This window comes from Dufourea novaeangliae, unplaced genomic scaffold, assembly GCF_001272555.1.
Source record: "Dufourea novaeangliae isolate 0120121106 unplaced genomic scaffold, ASM127255v1 scaffold153, whole genome shotgun sequence".
Classification (NCBI taxonomy): Eukaryota; Metazoa; Arthropoda; class Insecta; order Hymenoptera; family Halictidae; genus Dufourea; species Dufourea novaeangliae.
This window is the reverse complement of record NW_015374024.1, coordinates 18,740-38,755: the sequence shown is the minus strand read 5'-3', so window position 1 is coordinate 38,755 and position 20,016 is coordinate 18,740. Positions and strand designations below refer to the sequence as shown.

General features: G+C 33.0%; 2 protein-coding genes across 3 annotated transcripts; both read left to right on the top strand.

The window, feature by feature from the left end:
* Window positions 1-4,808: 4,808 nt before the first annotated feature.
* On the top strand, window positions 4,809-8,712 carry LOC107189257 (glycerol-3-phosphate dehydrogenase [NAD(+)], cytoplasmic-like; the record flags this gene model as incomplete). Its single annotated transcript, XM_015577746.1, has 4 exons — window positions 4,809-4,921; window positions 5,117-5,347; window positions 5,407-5,606; window positions 8,431-8,712. Coding segments are annotated over 4 exons (602 nt in total), but the record flags the coding sequence as incomplete, so codon positions are not given.
* A 656-nt stretch (window positions 8,713-9,368) lies between these two features.
* Window positions 9,369-19,068, top strand: LOC107189258 (glycerol-3-phosphate dehydrogenase [NAD(+)], cytoplasmic-like). Of its 2 annotated transcripts, none has more exons than XM_015577748.1 (8): window positions 9,369-9,589; window positions 11,009-11,189; window positions 15,691-15,831; window positions 15,907-16,048; window positions 17,626-17,738; window positions 17,817-18,047; window positions 18,266-18,465; window positions 18,830-19,068. In XM_015577748.1, exons 1-8 carry the CDS (start codon window positions 9,540-9,542, stop codon window positions 18,858-18,860), a joined length of 1,089 nt encoding a protein of 362 aa, XP_015433234.1. In that variant the 5' UTR covers window positions 9,369-9,539; the 3' UTR covers window positions 18,861-19,068. The 2 variants fall into 2 exon arrangements, with proteins under 2 accessions (XP_015433234.1, XP_015433233.1); XM_015577747.1 differs by lacking the exon at window positions 18,830-19,068 and adding an exon at window positions 18,541-18,598.
* Window positions 19,069-20,016: the final 948 nt, after the last annotated feature.

The window sequence follows — 20,016 nt, the reverse complement described above, 5'->3', positions numbered from 1 at the left end:
CTTGCGATCGTGGCGACCATCGGGTGGTGAGGCTAAGTACTTATCGGACCGCCCTCGTATGTAACCGTCTTGTACATAAAAATGGAGAAGTACACCTGAAAATCTTGTTTTTTGTTTTTCTTGAAAACAAAGATTTATGGAAAAGAAATCCAATGAGGTTTATATATATATTTTTTGGTCCTCTAAATTAAAAGTGTGTCAACAAAATCAGTTTGACAAAGGACTGTGGGATTGTAAAGTTGTTGTCAGATGCAGGGGAGTATTCAGTACAGAAACGTTTTCCTATATTCGTTCAAGTATGACTATATTCTCTTAAAAAAGAATTGATATTACGTTAATATTGAATGTTGATGTAATTCTGATGCCATACAGCAGGCCTGTCCAATAAGTGTTCTGAGGGCATTATGCATTCGGGCTTGCCACGACGCACGGTAGCAATTCGGGCAACGGTGGTTGTCACGGTATAATCAGTAAACACGAAGCCGCCTACCCTACGGTCCCTACGCACTTCACACTCTCTTTTCTCTGTCTCCGAACGTTCTCTCTGTTCGAGGCACTTCACATTTTTTTTCTCCCTCTTTGAAAATACCCTCTGTTCAACAGGTCACTTTCATTCATTCTCGAAGCAAAGACGTCTGAATATCATAGAATGTATTTACAAATTTTAAATAGTTATAGCAGTACACCTGGATAACATTGATAAGTATGTACAATACATTATTTACAATGCCTTCAAACGTAGCGTTATGTATATTTATTATGACCGCAATGCGATAGTATTTATGATTACTGTATAAGATGAGAAATTAATAAAATTATGTTTAATTGTATGATTATATACAAATTTTATATCAATTACATAAAAATAATATAACAAATAGATCCAAAATATTGTTGCGTCTTAGTTTTTCCTCGGGTTTCATTTTATTTATTATTAGATAAATTTCTAAAAGATTGGAAATAATATAACTCCCGTATAATTTTATAACGTACGGCATTCTTTATGTTGACATTGCCGGGCGATCATACTCGATTCTCGGGAAGAAATTTACAAAAGAGAAACTTGTTTATAATTTCTCATGTTAGAAAAATGATTTTTCAATGTAAAAAAATAGTATTCAAATAAGCCAAAACTTCTAGGATAAAACAAGTCACAAATGAACTTAATACGATAAATAACTTCCAAGAAAAAATTCATAAGTACTCCCGTTGCACGAAAATAGGCAAAAATTGCAAATTTTACGGCCTGTTCTTTTAAAACAAATGCGAAAGCAGCAAAATGATTACTTTATCCCCCCCCTCCCCCAACTTTCCTATTCTATTCCAAATCCCAATACTATGGTACTGCGATCATAAAAAATATACGAAACGCTACGTTTGAAACCAGTGTAAATAATATACTGTACAGAATCGATAATGTTGTCTAGGCGTACTAGTATAATTCCTATTAATAGCTAATATAATAGTAATCAGTATTGTTAGTAGGGGCATCGTCACTAGATTGAAATAAAAAAGGGTGTGTGGGAGTTCTCCTGGCAAGATTGAATAAAGGAAACGCGGATTTTGTTTATGACCTGCGTTGACTCGACATCGGGCAGTCGAACAGTCGAAGTTTTGTGAACGCTTGCCGATAAATACAAACAGCACGTCGTCTTTGTAGGTTCGGTTTACCAGACCTATCGCTTTAAGTACTTTTGCGCTAGGACGAAACGCTGCCACGAGGGTTACATTCTTGAACAGGCCTGCATAAAGCAATGACTATTACCAGAGAGGAAATGAAAGTGCTAACGCCCGGGGATTCGGTGTTCCCGGGCAAGTGCTGCTCCCCTGGTCCACATAAACATGGACAAGAATCCCTGGTCCACATAAGCATGGACAAGAAACCCTGGTCTACATAAGCATGGACAAGAACCATTGGTCCACATTAGCATGTATCAGAACCATAAAATTTCACAGCGGCAGCGAATACATATTTTGCGGCGATAGAGTAGCAACAGTTAAAAATACATAGCGTTTTATGAGACTGTTCATACGAATGCGAAAAATTTCCGCAAACAATTATATACTAACATATTATCGCTACGAATATTTCGCGTTGGTCTGTGAGAGCCTTAAATACATACTGATTGAATTATAAGCTTACGTATTGGTAAAAATTGATCTAATTTTTTACACTTCGTCCTACGTAATAACATAACTGTTTCACGCTTAAACAGTCGTGCTCTCTACGCGCGAAACAGTTATGCTTCTATGTAGAACGAAAAGTAAATAATGCACTAAAAGTACAGATTTAAATAAAAATATCGTTACATTTCATTCTAAGTACATGCAAAAAGTAATTCCTTTTAATTATTTTTGGATGCGAATAGAAATATAGAATCCAAAATATTATTTCATAGAAATAAGATGCGAATCATCTTTCAGTATAAATTCGTTGTACAATTATCTGAAAAACGATTTATTTTGACAAAAAATACTTTATAATACTAATAGATACGTTCAAACTTAAAAGAAAATTTTCATTTCTATCTGTATCCTTATTCGATGATTCATTCGAAGGCTTGAAACAATTTCGCTGAGTACCTTTTATTCAAAGCTGGGTCTCCGAACGTGAAGCAAACAAGGAAGTATTCCCTGTCTGCTAACTACATACATATAATGTAAGTATTTGGAAAGATCCGTGTTAAACAATACGGGGTTAAACTGAAACGTTAATAACGCCTTGGAATATGAGCTCCTTATTATGATATCCTTAACCAAAGCCTTGCATTTATAAATTAAAAAATAAACGGCTTGCTCAACTCGAATAAGTTAATGGTTTATGTAATAAAATAGTTTATAGCCTAAAACCATTCCCGAAAATTGCACTACACCATAACACCAACCGCATCGAAATTGATTCAGTAGTTCTTGAACTATAAGTGAACAGACGCATAGACTGATTTTTCGACTTCCTTGTACATGTATATGTGTATATGTATTATATAAATTGACCCAAATCATGGCAATCCGCGCGCACGGAGTGTCAGCGGATCACGGCTCATCAGGGGCGTTCAGTCACTTGAAAGACTCAACGACGTGCAGGAAAAGTCGGTAGAACAGCTGTTTACTTACCCCGTAGAAGATGTCGATAACTTGTGCCCACGGTATTTGACTCGAATCCACCTGTATCGCATTAACTCTGATTACTCGATAAAATTCGCAAGAAATGTAAATATCTTCTTACGAATATTATCGAGTAGAGAGGATTAATGCCCCCTCTGGTTGTCACGTATCACAATTGTCCTGTCCACGAGTATCCATGAAATTAATCCGCACACGCACGTACACCACAGAAGTCCGCGAAAGTGTCCACACACACTGAGCCATTGTCCCGTCCGCGAAAAATGTTCACACACTGCGCGATTAAGTAGACCCGCGAGCTGTTCCTCCGTTGGGTTTAACACTCTATAGGTTACACAAAACTAACACTCAAAATAATTAATTTAAAACAATTTAACAATAACTTTTATACTAATTTTTAACACGCTATAATTAATAAAACGTACAATATTTAATAAAATCTGCAATAATGAATAAAATCTACAATATTTAATAAAACTTGCAATAATTAATAAAATCTACAATACTTAATAAAACCTACAATAATTAATAAAACTTACAATAATTAATTTGCCCTATTTATAACGACGACATACGCGACACTACTAAATAATCACTACGTAATCGCTAAATAAACTAAAACTTAGTTTTCCGAACATGAACACTATTTGCTCATAGAATGCACAGGGCACCGTTCGGAAAAGACGACTGATATTGTTGAACTGATCCTCCCTCGTTAGGATCGATGTGGCGTAATAGGTCGATCCCCACTCTTTCATGGTCAATACTTTTTGGGAAGGAAAAACTGCATGGGAAAGTGTCTTGGAGGTCGCGTTTTGTTTTCGTATATTCTTAGAGCAACATCTGTATTTTTTTCTCATACACCACTCGGGGCCTCGAGGCTACTTGGCCACGATGCCGAGGATGTGCGAGTCTGGACATTATAAAACTCCCTCTTGTCTTCTGCAGGACGACCACCCGCGGATTTCCTGTAACGTCTTACTGCCATCGACGAAGACCTTGCCTATTGTGTTTTCGGCCGCCTATTGTAACGCTGACACTCCGTGCGCGCGGATTGCCATGATTTGGGTCAATTTTTAAATGCTTATAACTAACAAACGAAGCATTTTTCGCAATTTCGTTATTCTTGATTTTTGTCTTATTTTGCCTCAAAGAATTACCCCTGAAATTTTTTCCCACTAGTTGACGAACACCCTGTATAATTGTTTGCGGAAATTTTTCGCATTGGTATGAACAGTCTCATAAAACGCTATGTATTTTTAACTGTTGCTAATCTATCGCCGCGAAATGTGTATTCGCTGCGGCTGTGAAATTTTATGGTTCTAATACATGCTAATGTGGACCAATGGTTCTTGTCCATGCTTATGTAGACCAGGGTTTCTTGTCCATGCTTATGTGGACCAGGGATTCTTGTCCATGTTTATGTGGAGCAGGGAGGCAGCACTTGCCCGGGAACACCGAAACCCCGGGCGTTAGCACTCTCATTTCCTCTCTGCTATTACACAAGCAATCATAAATCTTTCTAAAACCAGATCCTATTCTCAAATTATTGTAGCTACAAAAACTGCATTTTTTAGAAACTTATATTGGAACCATTATATGGTAGTAAAATTCTTAATTAAATACACACAACGATTTATGACATTTTTTTTAACAAATGTTACATGATTATATTTCATTTTTAGGTTGCAAGGATAAAACTATGGCTCTTACATTAAGAGATTTGATACAAACATCATATTTCAGAGTTGTAGTTGTTGAAGATGTTGATTCAGTTGAATGTTGTGGAGCACTAAAGGTAATCATATTGTAATGTTCTTGAATATTCATCTACATGTACAATTTATGTATAATAAGTATTATCTCAGTAGTATCTAAATATTTACATTTCTTGCGTTGATAGTGAAAGGAATTACATTATCTGAAAATAATTTTAACAGTTTTAAACTCATAATATGTATACTAATATTTATGTGTATTTGATTTTTAACAGAACATAGTAGCTTGTGGTGCTGGTTTTGTCGATGGTTTAGGACTAGGGGATAATACAAAGGCTGCTATCATTAGGTTAGGACTTATGGAAATGATTAAATTCGTAGATGTCTTTTTCCCTGGTGGAAAGCTTTCTACATTCTTTGAAAGTTGTGGTGTAGCAGACCTTATTACTACTTGTTACGGTGGTCGGAATCGTAAAGTTTCAGAAGCATTTGTCAAAACTGGCAAGGTTAGTTATTATTATTCATGATAATACAAATGATATTAAAACATGTAAATTATTTGCAGACAATTGAAGAATTGGAAAAGGAAATGTTAAATGGACAGAAGTTACAAGGTCCTTTCACAGCTGATGAAGTAAATTACATGTTGAAAGCAAAAAATATGCAAAACCGCTTCCCCCTTTTCACAGCTATACATCGGATTTGCACTGGTGAGATAAATCCACAGGAACTAATTGAATGCATACGCAACCATCCTGAACACATGTAAGCCTAATTGTCTCCACTAAAACCAATGGTGGAGCACATAGTTAAAATATTTGACCTCTTTCCCAAAATGATATAGGCTGATAGATGTTTCATTTAGCACATTGTATAGATAATTTTTCAAATTTGTCCCAAAATATTTTTATGTCATAATTTAATAATTCAGAATATCAACAAAAAAATAATGTATAAATACATTATATAATATGATATTTATTACACTTAATTCATTGCACTTGTGATTTTTATGCAACATACAGATTTTACATTTGAATTTATTAGTAAATTGAGTATTTTAGTAATCTATGTTATTTACAATTTCCTGTATTTTCTGTTGTAATAATAATTATTTTAACCATGGTCCTAGTTATACTAATGATACTAGCGCACTCTTTGACTACACATATGTAAAAATAATTGGGTAAAACTGTGCTTACAAGGGAAGTTAGAGAACTCAAAAATTTAGAAAAGTAGAACCTTTGTCTATTTCTTGTACCATAGATCGATAGAGTATCAAATTCTGAGTAAAAATGTGTTGACCTTCATACATCTTAAACCTAACAGTTAACGACATATTTACAAAATAATCACTGTATTGAAATCGCTGTATTGAAGTTGAGGGGCATCAGTTCGAGCACATATAAATAGCTTCTAAATAGTAAGTACGTATTAAAACTTATTTTGTAAAAATCTCGTTAACTATTAAGTTTAGAACATATGAAGGTCAACACGTTTTTACTCAGAATTTCATACTCTATCGATCTATGATACAAAAAATAGGTCATTCTGTTCAAAAAAGTCAAGGTGACCTTGAAATCTTTGAAATGCTTCCACCTGATTGCCCCTTGATGCTATTTAAGTTAGCTGAGACATCCTGTATATAAATAATTTGTTATATTTTTTTGTAAATAAATAAAACCTCTATTATCGAATTTAAAGTTAATCTTAGAAATTTTTCTTAATCAACTGCTTGCATAAAGCAGTATTTAAACATTTACACTTTCTGTTTGCATATGCTTTGTTGTTTAAATATATATTGAAAAAGTTATACTCGTACAAAACGGTAAATACGGTAAATTGGTACAATAATGGTATTTTTCAAAGGAATATTTCAAACAGAAATACTCACCACACCATGCACATCGCATAGAAGCGGGACATTTTTTTACGTACGAATGTTTCGGTAATTACTTGTTATGTAGTTTTATAAATATAAATAAACATGCATCTTTTGTTTAAACGTTTCTTCGATAGCTGTCATGGTTCTCGAGATACTCCATGAAAAAGAAAATTCTGCATTTCTTAACAAGGAATGATTTGACTCTAAATCCTAGTACGGTCTAAAGAAAAATTAGTTTTGTGTTACGGATAAGCTACTCTACTTCCACACAAAGGATCATTGTTTTCTGAAATTTCGGATTCCCTAACTTCCCTTGTTCGTCGCTAAATATTAATACTATGTATAATATGTAAAAGTGTGTACATACATGTAAAAAATTAGTCAGTGTGCATTGTACAAGAAAAGTAGCTATATATTTTTCTGTAGAACCTGATTATAGTATTTATTGTATACAAGGTGGAACATGACTTATTTCTATCAGTAAAGTATATGACACACGTCAACATAAATTTTAGTGGCGAAACTGAAAAGGATGCATAAAACCATATCTGATATAGAGATCATTTTGTTTTTGTCAGAAAGATAACTTATGTATAAGTTAAACTGATCTGAAATGCTGCATTGTATGAAGCATTGCATTTTATTGATGGAAATAAACTAACAATATGTGTTTTAAATGGCAATGTAGGTGATTTACTTTGCATGAATGTTTATTGTTCTTATGCTTTTTGAGGGTGTATGAAATTTGGATGTTCAGTATGCAGTATCTTTTTTTTTTTTTAAATAGACAAATAAATATGAACATGTTTTTATTAAAGATCATATTTATATCACATTGAATGTTGTATTCTAGAAAATATAGTTTCTATTGCTTATTTTAATATACAAACTGTCACATAATATTATAGAATCAGAAAAGAAGAAGAAGATGGACCATGGTAATTAATGAATTTTATGATCTTTTAATAAGTGATCTTTGTAAAAGTTTTAAGTAACATTTAAATTGTTGTTTATGTCCGTCTGTTTGTTTTTAGTCCTTCCATTTATCATCCATTTTATGTTTTAATTACATATGATATATTGTAATACAAATAAGAATATTTTCAGTACACCCTTAACAACACTATTCACTTTTCTTGAACTATATAAAATATACATAAAAGGCATATGTGTATGTGCTAGTAAAATCTTCATATAATGAAGTGTTAGGTAATATATACAAGCAGAGTATGCGCTATTGTATATATTTTAATGAAAAATATATCAGAATTGTTATGTAAAGTATGAAGATTTTATGAACAAACATGTATCAGCGATATTTAGATTTTGTTGATTATTGTAGATTGTTATAAACTAAAAGCATAAATTGTTTAGGTATTATAGATTATTGTAAATTGTTACATTATGGAATCATAATTATCATGAACAATGTAATATGAAAATTAAATATATGTCTATTATTTGTTATCTTAACCATCTTTGTTTAGATTAGAATCATAATTGCCCTTATTCCAAAACCAACACCAACATTTATGTAAGAAATTATGATGACTCCACTGAAATATCACGTTGTATTTTAAATTGTTACAATTAAACAATATGCTAATGCAATGTGTTTGAGAATGTAAAAATACGTGATGTTTGATAGTAACGATTGTCGCGATTGAGAGATGTCTATTTTAATAATATTCACTTCATATTTAGGGACAATGACGTTAATTCATCAATGCTGCAGCTACCTGCACCGAAGTGCCATTTGTGAAGATGATATTGAAGGACAAAGAGGAGAGATGCTTCATGTATTCATGTCTAAAAAATTGTTATCAATTTATAGATTATTTTTGGAATGTGATGCATTATTAACACATTTAACACTCACACTAACTGGATATTGTGATAACAATCGCACTCATCATGACTAACTATGTTAACAATAGAGCAATCACTTTTCTTTAAAATCTGTTGTCAATAAATACTTCTGAAATATGTGTATATATCGGATTTAATTGACCTTTTTCTCTTAGGTCATTATAATTTTCAAAATCTATCGTTTTATTTGTAAATGAGTGTGATGTATTTATATTCAATGGATTTGTATATACCTATTTGTACTTACTTTTGAATTTTATACATTTTTTCAAATAAAATTGTTCATTAATATATATTGTGCTGTGTGGACTTTCATTTACCATTTTTTTTACACTCTCTAAAGTGTCATCGATTTCCAAAACGAAAAATTTAAAGTGAATCATGTAACCCTCGGAAGACGGGTGTTCTGGGAGTGACATAGCTGGCGGATACAGGGTCACTTTGACCCATAAGTAAATGTTTGTATGTTTTTTATGTCACATAAAGATATAAAGAGTCTGTGATCAAGGAATTTGACAAAACGATTTTTGAACAAGGAATACGACGATTTCTATAGTTGGCTAAAAATGACACTGCATCCGCTGTACAAGGGTTAATTCCATTATAAATTTTAAATTCAAGGTTAATTTATTTCATTGAAGCCTTTGTAACATGTCAAATGTATTATCAAACTATTGCTAATTTTAACTTTCAACCTGGCCACAGTTTGCGATTGCGTTCATGTTGGCCTTGGTCCACAGCGGCGTTCGCCAAGTGTTAGAAAATAATTTGTGATCGTTACTAAGGTCAAAGAAGGCTGAAGTTAGTTTGTAAGTTAATCGGTCAGTCAGTCAATCGTACATCGGCGCCTGAAAATAATCGGATTTGTGACACTGGCCTACGTAGTGTTTCACCTCCATACGATTTTTTGAACATTAATTCTGTGATATCATATACACTGCAAAATGACTACTCAGGCGAAGAAGAGGATATGTATTGTTGGAAGCGGCAATTGGTATCTATATTGTTTTATTATAACTCTTTCGTTAATTAAAATTTACGTTTTCACTTATTTTATGTACATAATTTTCTTCAATGGTGTCCATGAGTTTCCATGTAGTTCTTAATGCGTGAGAAGTATCCCTGATAACCAGTTGTGTACAAGTTCCGAGCAAATTGCCAGAAATAAAGTACAAAAGTTGTCTAAAAAACCATAGCCATCTATTTTCGCATTTGACTTGGGTTCTGTAGGCAACGCTAACTAACAAAATAGTAAAGCAAAATTGGTAGAAAGTCTTGCAATATGATCTATGTCAAATTGAGGGCAAAATCGGAACAAGGTTTGCGGAAGCCAATTTGCTGCATATGTTGCAGCCAATGTGCGTAAAAGTGTTTATAGCAAATCTTGCATAAAACTTGTAGCCATAACTTTGTAACAGGCATTTGGACAGGTCCTCGTTTCCGAATTGTAGCGAATTTTTTGTTGGGATAATTCTTTAAAGAACTTGAGTAATAAAATTGATAATCATAACAGATAATAATAACATTGATAATCTCATATTATTACACAAGACAGATTTCTCTAATGATGCTGTGTATAAAATAGAATTTGCTAATACTTGAAAAGAAGGACAAATCAGATATATGTGAATATAAACTATTTGTTTATTTGACAGAAATCAATTCTTGCAGCATATACCTTGTGTTAGAGAATTAATTTTATTAGTTATTTTTGTATACAATGGAAGAGTATATCTCATAAAAATAATTCATACATATTTCATGTTTTTTAAAACCATGTAATTAATAAATTATTTTTAAATGTAAGTATCTAATAATTCTTAAGTGATTACTTGACAGAGTATCCCAGTCAGACCAATCTGCACAGCCAGATTTTGTCCAATGCCTGGTATAAGCTTTTGTAACTAGAATGGCTACAGATTTGATGCAGGATCGGAACAGATGGCTATGGATCTGTTGACAGATTTCGTCAATATCTGCTGCCTATCTTCACACAAATTGTTTATAGAGATGTAATAAATATCCTTTTTTTATGAATAACTTCCAAAAATCGTATATAATAGCATATAGTACATAATAAAAAATTTAACTCCATGTACACTCACGAGCAAACTCGGTTTCCGCTAGGGGAAAAAGTGGCGTAGAGGAAGGGCCTCCTAAAATTTGATATCGGGAATTATTATAGTTTATGCCAAATTAACATTCGGTTTAACATTTATTTCAGTACTTGAATCAAATTTACCAAGTAGTATGCGGACCTTCAACTACGCCACTTTTTCCTCTAGCCGATTCTAGCGGAAGCCGAGTTTGCTCGCGGTGTATACCAGTTTTAAAATGAGTGTTTGTCGCACGGTCGCATAATTGGTTGATCGTTGGAAAATTAGGATATCATTAGATAATTTTTCTGTTATAGGGGATCAGCCGTTGCTAAAATTGTGGGCGCCAATGTTGTTAAGTATAACAACAAATTTGAAACACGCGTTACAATGTATGTCTATGAAGAGATAGTGAATAATCAAAAGCTGACTGAAATCATAAATACAATGCATGAAAATGTAAAATACCTTCCTGGACACAGGCTTCCAGAAAATATTGTGAGTCTTTCCTATTGTACACTTTTTCAAAATACACTGTGGCTAACAGTCAAATTTATGAATATTTGTTATGCCATAATAATATATACCAAATATTTTTAATTATATGACAATGAAATACATAAATTGCTAATATAGGGGAACTTGTAGGTATCCTCACAAGTGCTCACGAGCAAACTCAGCTTTCGCTAGGGAATACAGTGACGTAGAAGAAAAGTCTCCTAACACCACGTAGTACCCGCGAGCAAACTTGGCTTCCGTTAGGGGAAAAAGCAGTGCAGAAAAAGGGCCTTCTATCACTTGGTCTCGGTAAATATTGAAATTTATGTCATATTAACATTCAATTTAATATTTATTTCGATACTTGAAATAAAGATACCAAGTGCTAGGAGGCCTTTCTCTTATGCCACTTTTTCCCCTAGTGGCATCCGAGTTTGTTCGTGAGGGTACAACATTTGAACTGAATATATACGGAGAATATATAGGGAATATATACGGAGCGTGACTAACCGGTTTACATACAACAAATAATAAAAATATAAACTATATTAAATATACAACTACAATATAAAACAACAAAACAGCTAAATTACAACACACAACAAACGATTAATCTACGAGAACGATTGGCAACTCTACTTTCATTCAACAAACTGCTACAGACTGACCCCGAAACCATGCACTCTGCCAGCTGCCTACCCTCTCTTAAGTATCCACACCTACAACACACAACCACGCCTTACATCCCCTGCTCTCACTACGCAGCCATTCTTATAAATTCCAATCACTCAATACCCAGCCTAAAATCGTCATACGAAATCCTTCCGCACGAAAGTAAACAAATCTTCTCATTCAGAAAATATTTCTCATCAGGAAATATTTCTCATTCAGCTACAAACATACTTACGACCAATCCATGCCATATTCACTCACATACCACATACATATACATATACATATGTTGTATCATGTTATTTTTAAGTCAAACATATCGATATTAAACAGGCCTGTTTTTTTGTCATGTTCTTTCTTTTTTTATTTAAGTTTGGAGGGACTACTTGAATTTTTCAATTGAAAACGTGGAAATCTATTTCATATCAGTGAAACTACAGATCCTTGCTGACAAAAGTTAGAAAAATATCATTTGACCGACTGACATTGAGTCCGGAACCAAACGGTACATACGGGAGAAGTTACGTAATCAACAAAGATACCCGTAGATCGCCACCATTATATCACGTTAGTCGTGTATACTGACCGTAGGAATGAACGAGAAATAGTGTCGAATACAAATTTTACTATTCCGGGTGGTAATTTTTCCAGCAACCTTACTTTCGGTCCAGTTTTATCGACGTGTCCTTATGACTGGTCTCATATTTACCTACCAAACTATAGTGTTACGTTAGTGTTGGCTTTATAGCAGATTGCATTCTGGGAAATGGTAGAACAAATATAGTAAATTCGTAGAACACCGTAGGATGTCATATGATATTCTCCAATTTGTTCTTTGACGGTCTGCCTTACTGCCACTTAACCAAGGTTGACGTATACCCTGTCTTTTTGTCAGATATTAATTTCTATTAACATTTTGCTACGCATGGGAAACTGTTTTGAGTCTTACCATATTAAATTGACAGATTACACTGGTCGAAATTTCTGTAAAGTCACAATATTTTTGGATGAATTCTTATAATTATTTCATAACATTGAAAAATTTATGTTTGGTAGCATGTTGGGATTAATTAAAGAAAGCGTACACATCAGTTTTAAAAAATAAATATACCATATATTTAAAAAAGAAAACAAAAATATAATTCTGCGAAATTTCTAAAACGTCATTCGCTTTTTACACAAATAAAGTTGAAATTAACAATTGTTTTTCACTATTTCTATATTAATACTTAGTGTAACCTCCATTTTTTAGAAATTAAAATACAATAACAGATAGGATGGAGCAATAAAAATGATGGTATTTTGAAAATATCTATGAAAATGAAGATGATTTTGTAGAAATTTCGGCTAGTGTATTTTCAAAATACCACTAATTGTATGGCTCCATCGTATCTGTTTTTGTATTTTCATTTTAAAAAGTGAATGACTTGACTTTTTAGAAATCTCGCAGTTTGTTTTCTGGTGAATTATATTTTTGTTTGTTTTGTTAAATAAATGGTATATTTATTTTTTAAAACCGATGTGTACGCCTTCTGTAATTATTCCCAACATGCCAGCAAACACAAATTTTTCATTGGTATGAAATAATTACAAGAATTCGTCCAAAAACATGGTGACTGTAGAAATTTCGGCCAGTGTAGTTTTCGGTATACAGTTTCAGACTATAAATATTTTTTTACAGTAAAGTTAAATGACTATTTTCTTGAAGTTAAATAACTAGTTACTAAGCACAAATACGTTTACTTCTACATGTATCATATACATAGAAGAGTTTACAGGTAGACCGGCAGTAGTTCTTGAATAAGACATGCCGGCTTTAGGTAAAAGATTTTATGCTGACAGTACAGCCGCTAACATGTTAACACGCTATTGGTCGGTAGTGTAAAATTAGATGTTGTAAAAACTAACGTTAACAGCCGGTCGTTTAAAAATCGATGTTTCGGACTCACAGCCGTTTTGTCTGTACTGAAAATTTTCGTGCACACAGACGCGAAATAAACTTTCAGAACTTTATTAAAAGTATTTAATATTATACAAAGTTATACATACATAATACTAAATTTGTAACATTTTTCCGTAAATTGGTAAACGGTGCTGCCGACCTTAAGCAATAATCCACGCAGAAATTCGCAGGCTATAGGCAGCGATCAGCGCAGAAAGTCGACGACCGATGTGTGTGTTAGGTATCTATTGTCGACAAGTCAAAAATAGATCTTATATTGGATCTCTTTGACCCTTAACGATTAGAATTCAGCACCCTCAACTATCAAACAGTCCGAGTACTGTACCCGTTGATATGCATAATACATGTCCTATAATTACAGTTATACAGTTAACACAACTTTTTAATAGTGAAATTCATCATTAACAGCTTACACCTGAAGGGTATCGTTTATCATATTATTTAAGAGTGTCTGAAGCAAGTATTTTATATTTCGTTCATTAAGTATTCGTCGACTAAAATGAATGAGATTATTTGTCAAGTAGACGAAGTAACAGATACTTTAGAATTTGAAATACCTTTTTCAAAGTTCACATACCTTGATTGATCCCTGTTTAGACTTTGTGATGCGTAACCCAAATCTTGTAATGACGGTGCTGTAAATAACAGATAACATTCGGACAGTAAATAATCAACGTTTTACTTAACGGGACATTTATGTGGCTCTCAAAAATGTCACAATATTCTTTTCACGCATAATACGTTGTTCAGATACAACCGTGACTCAAGATCCAATTCCTTTCTCTCAAACCCTTTTTCAAAGACCTATTCGAATAATAAAGGTCTGTACTCGTTTATGAACTTGTTTGATTTACAGCTTCGCTATTTTTCTACGGTCGACGGTACACAAATTAAAAAAAAAGCATTAAACTGGAGCACCCACATTATCATCCTACAAAAACACAACAGTAACGAGTAATCAATCAGAAGTAAATACTCATAGCGAGTAGTTCAGCCTCGACAGTTGAACTATCAATAGGCAACCTACCAGAGACCTTTATTTGAACTAGCTCCAACATATAAAGTTACCGGAGAGTAGCGCACGATCGCAAAGTATTTCGTCAGTCTAATCTAAGCGACAACTGCACGTTCCACTTACAAAGTCAAGATGACTTTCATGTACTTTAAATGTATCGTAGTGTAATTGCTAGATTTCAAGGTGATTACAGTCATCGCGGAAAGTTGGTTGAGGACTCATAGCGCGCGAATAAAAAATTGTTACAAAAAGCGTTTCACTAATCGAAGTTAAAAAATTATTGACAATTGTGCCACAATACTGGTTACTGAAAACGAATGTTCCTGTTTTATTTAGCACAAAAATATCATTTTTAAAAGAGTAATGTAATTACTCTATTCGTGGGATAGTATCAATATAATATTCCTCTGGTGAAATCTACATTGATCTGCTTATTCTCATGACTTTCAACAATACTTGCTGAAGTTGAAATTTTATGTTTTTCTATATGATCTGGTTTTTATAGTCATTTTTTAAATATTTTATTCCATATTGGCTAATTTTTATCAATTTTTTGTTAATCATAAGTTCCACTAAATAATTAAATTTCACTTAAGTTTAAGTATGAAAGATGTTATTGCAACATGTAAGTATTATCATATTGCCAGTATTACAACTTGTATAATTTCATAGTACTAGCTTATTTTTACCTTCTTTTCCTACATAAGTTTACTACTTTAATATTCGTACAATTTTATTTAACAATAAGTGAAAAAGAACGAACATTTGCTTCTTTCGCTCTAAACAAGTGTATTTTCTGAATGTGGCTTAATAAATAATTGCAACAATTTACAATAATATATAAATTTCAGGTTGCCGTTCCAGATGTCGTCGAAGCTGCAAAAGATGCGGATATTCTTATATTTGTAATACCTCATCAATTCATACGAACTTTATGTGCAACATTGTTAGACAAAATTAAACCAACTGCAGTTGGATTGTCATTAATTAAGGTAATCATTTCTGAGGACATTTTAATGGAAAGGCTTTTAATGGACGTGATATAATATTTTAGAATCTTTGTTTAGGGTTTTGATAGGGGAGATGGAACGAACATCGAATTGATCTCCAAAATTATCGAAAAACACTTGAGAATTCAGTGTTACGTTTTAATGGGTGCCAATCTGGCTAATGAAGTCGCTGAAGAAAAATTCTGCGAAACAACTATTGGTAATACAAAAAATCCAGTTACATATAAATATCTAATATTTTGTTAAATATTAAAGTTTAAGTATTAAATAAGATATATAAGTAACATGTCGTATAATTTATTGACATAAAATTCGACTATTAAAGAAAAATAATTCCAGTAAAATATTAAATTTTCGACTCATTTTTGTTTGTGTCAATAAATTATACGATATATTACTTCTATATTTCACCATTATATTTTAGATACATGCATCATAAACTAAGAGCTAAAAATTTCAATAAGAAACGCTATTGTAGCGATAGGTACGAAATAATTTTTAATTGTATATTTGTTTACTTTTTTATAGCTTTGAATAGATATGGTTGCAATGCATTCCTACTGCAAAAGGCTAGTGGAACTTGTTAATAAATTGCTTCGATACACTTCAATTTTGAAACGATTCAACTTCGTAGAAAAAAATAAAATTCAGAAATCATAATATATTTAAACGAAAAAAGTTCAATCTCAAGAAAAATGCTAAACGTAAAAATGTGTTACAAATTTTATATCTTAGAGAATATTTGTCATGACTAGACTGCAAAAGTTTATGGAAATTTACCATTTTTGATAACAATATCTAAAAATTCAAATTGAGCAGAATTTTGAGTTCTGTATTAGAAGCTTTACTACATTAATGATAATACATAAATAGTATAAAATTTTATTAAAACCTTTATTGTATTATATTTTTCACGTTAAGAGAAGCTATAAATGCATAAACATCCACAGTCTAGTTATGACTAATCGATTGATACCATTTTTAATCTGCCAACCAGGTGGGAACACTTGCAAAAATGAACTGCAAGTTCATAATTTAACGGCGTCGATGAAAAGCCTGTTCCTCTGTTCGTGGAATAGAGGGATACAAAGAATATCGTCCAATTGATAGTCTCCCAGTCAGCCAAACATGCAAAGCCAAATTTTGTCCAATGCCTGTTACAAAGTTGTGGCTACAAGTTTGATGCAAGATTTGTTATAAACACCTGCATACACATTGGCAGCAACATACGCAGCAAATTGGCAGCAACATATGCAGCAAATTGGCTTCCGCAAACCTTGATCCGATTTTGCCCTCAATTTGACATAGATCATATTGCAAGACTTTCTGCCAATTTTGCTTTACTATTTTGTTAGTTAGCGTTGCCTACAGAACCCAAGTCAAATGCGGAAATAGATGGCTATGGTTTTTTAGACAACTTTTGTCATTATTTGCTGACAATTTGTTCGAATTTTGTACACAACTGGTTATCAGGGTGTGCGTACTACCAATGTGCGCGCAAGGTGTTTGTACCAAATCTTGCATAAAACTTCTGGCCATAACTTTATAACAGGCATTGGACAAAATTAGGCTTTGCCGGTTTGGCTGACTGGGTACATCGTTAAATCCAATATTACTCTAAAACTGAACGTAGTTCTTTTCCACGTTTGTTGGATGTTATTCTCTCATCAGAATATCGATGTTTTGTGTTAAAGATAATAAAAAAAACTATAACTAACAGTGAACAATAAAATTTATCAGTATATCACAATTTATTTTAATTATTAACTATTTTAGGCTGCAGAGACAAACGACTAGCGCCACTATTGAGAGATCTCATTCAAACACCGAATTTCAGAGTGGTAGTTGTAGAAGACTGTGAAGCAGTTGAAGTGTGTGGCGCATTAAAGGTAAATTAAAAACAAGTATTACCATTCGAGTAGATTTTCCAATAATTCTATGTACCCAAATTGCGAATTGAATTCCAGAACATTGTGGCATGCGCTGCTGGCTTTGTAGATGGTATGGGATTAGGCGATAACACAAAAGCAGCTGTCATCAGATTAGGGTTGATGGAGATGGTTAAGTTTGTAGACACTTTTTATAGTGGTTCAAAACTTTCAACATTCTTTGAAAGTTGCGGTGTAGCAGATTTAATCACTACTTGCTACGGAGGAAGAAATCGCAGAGTGTGCGAACAATATGTAAAATCTGGCAAAGTATGAATCATGATACTCTATATGTATACATATTTATCTTCTAATTAAGACAGGTCTGGTCAAACATTCGTCCGTGGGGCCACATAAATAATAATACCAGCCCCCACCAATCGCTTGTGTTATTGTTTATGTGACCCCACGGACGAATGTATGGCCAGGCCTGACTTAAAAGTATTAACGAACCTATTTCATATGCTGCTTTAATATTTTCTCGACAGACAATCAAACAACTTGAGGACGAACTTTTAGGTGGACAAAAGTTACAAGGTCCAGCCACTGCCGATGAAGTTCATGGAATGTTAAAGGGTCGTAATTTAACTGAAAAATTCCCGTTATTTACTGCAGTACATCGTATTTGTACTGACCAAATAAGGCCAGCAGATTTACTTGATCAAATTCGCAATCATCCTGAGCATGTGTTAGTATTCAATGAATATTTTTATTTAAAACTCAAATATTCACTAAATAACATGAAATATCAATATTCTCTTAGGTTTGCACCAAGGACATTGTACTTGTATTAACCACTGTTTTTACATTTTATATTGAAATAACATTAAAACTGTTATAACGACCAGAAACTCCCACATATATCGGGATTAAAAGTCTCAGAATTATTCTAAACTGCTTCTTACTAACAGAAAAGTAAAATCAGAAATGAAGAACGTAAGTTATGACTATGATTTTTCTTCCTGACTTACATCATAATTAAAATGTCTCTACTTAACATATCTCATTTTAAATTTACCAAATATTGAAGCATACAATCTTTATGTTTTTAGGATGAGAGTTGAAGGTGTTGAAGAATCGTAGTTGAGTGTTCAAGATCACTTAATATGAAACTTAATAAGGATCATATTATCCTCAAATTTAGAAATATTGCACATTTTGAGTACAAATAGACTCATGTGAATCAACAATATTGATTTAAATATACTCGTAATAATTCATTATTAGTTCATATTACAGTATAACAGTTCTTTGTGTACACAAATGTATGACTGTACTATGAAATATGTAATAAAAAGCTGAACGTTACTCTAAACATTATTACAATTTCTTTTCTAATAAAGTTTAAAAGAATCATTCGAACATTACAAAAAGTAGTTACTAAATAAATAATTTTTAATTATTATTTTGGGTTATCCTTCGAAGCTGCTTTTGACTTACATTTACTATTAATAGATTGAGTATCACAATCCTTGTAAGGTACATTGTCCAATAATTCTGTATCAGGTGTGATATGAAGTTCTGAAACATTGCATGACACATTTATTAACCAAATCATGAATTATGTAATTCATTGTAAATTTAGAAATATTACCAAATTTTCCAGGTTCTTTCTCAACTGCTTGTAACACAGTCGTCCGCACTTCGCGTTCCACTTCGTGTGCAAAATTGTTCAACTGAAATAATATGCATATTATAATAATTTGATAAAAGTGTAAAATTCAACATGCTAAAAAGATTACAATGACGCGATAAACATCGAAAGTACATCAAAACTACATTAAAAGGTATAATACAAGGTAAAATCATCCAAACCTCATTTTTTCTTATTGTTAGAAAATTACAAGTACTCAAACGATTCACTGTTACGTTATAAATATTCGGATGTTTACGCAATTTCAGAATTTTCGATCCTATTATATGAAAGTCATAAGAAAATCAACATAATTCCACTTCCTGTGGCAAACAGAGATCCTCTAGCAGTAACTCTAACCTGTTCGGTTTTTACAATTAGTATAGGTCTGCAACAGGCGGATCTATATACACGGGTCTACCCATTTCTTTTTTTTGCGCGCGGGGGGCGGGCCTTGTAAGGCGATACCGTCTCCGCTGGAGGCTGAGACGACCTGTGCAGGATTTCACCACGCTAACAACCTGCCGGTGACCCTCTCGGGCGTGAGAACCGGTTACCCGAGCCCACCCGAACCACTCCAGCCGTGTGGCTTTTATGGCCTGATTG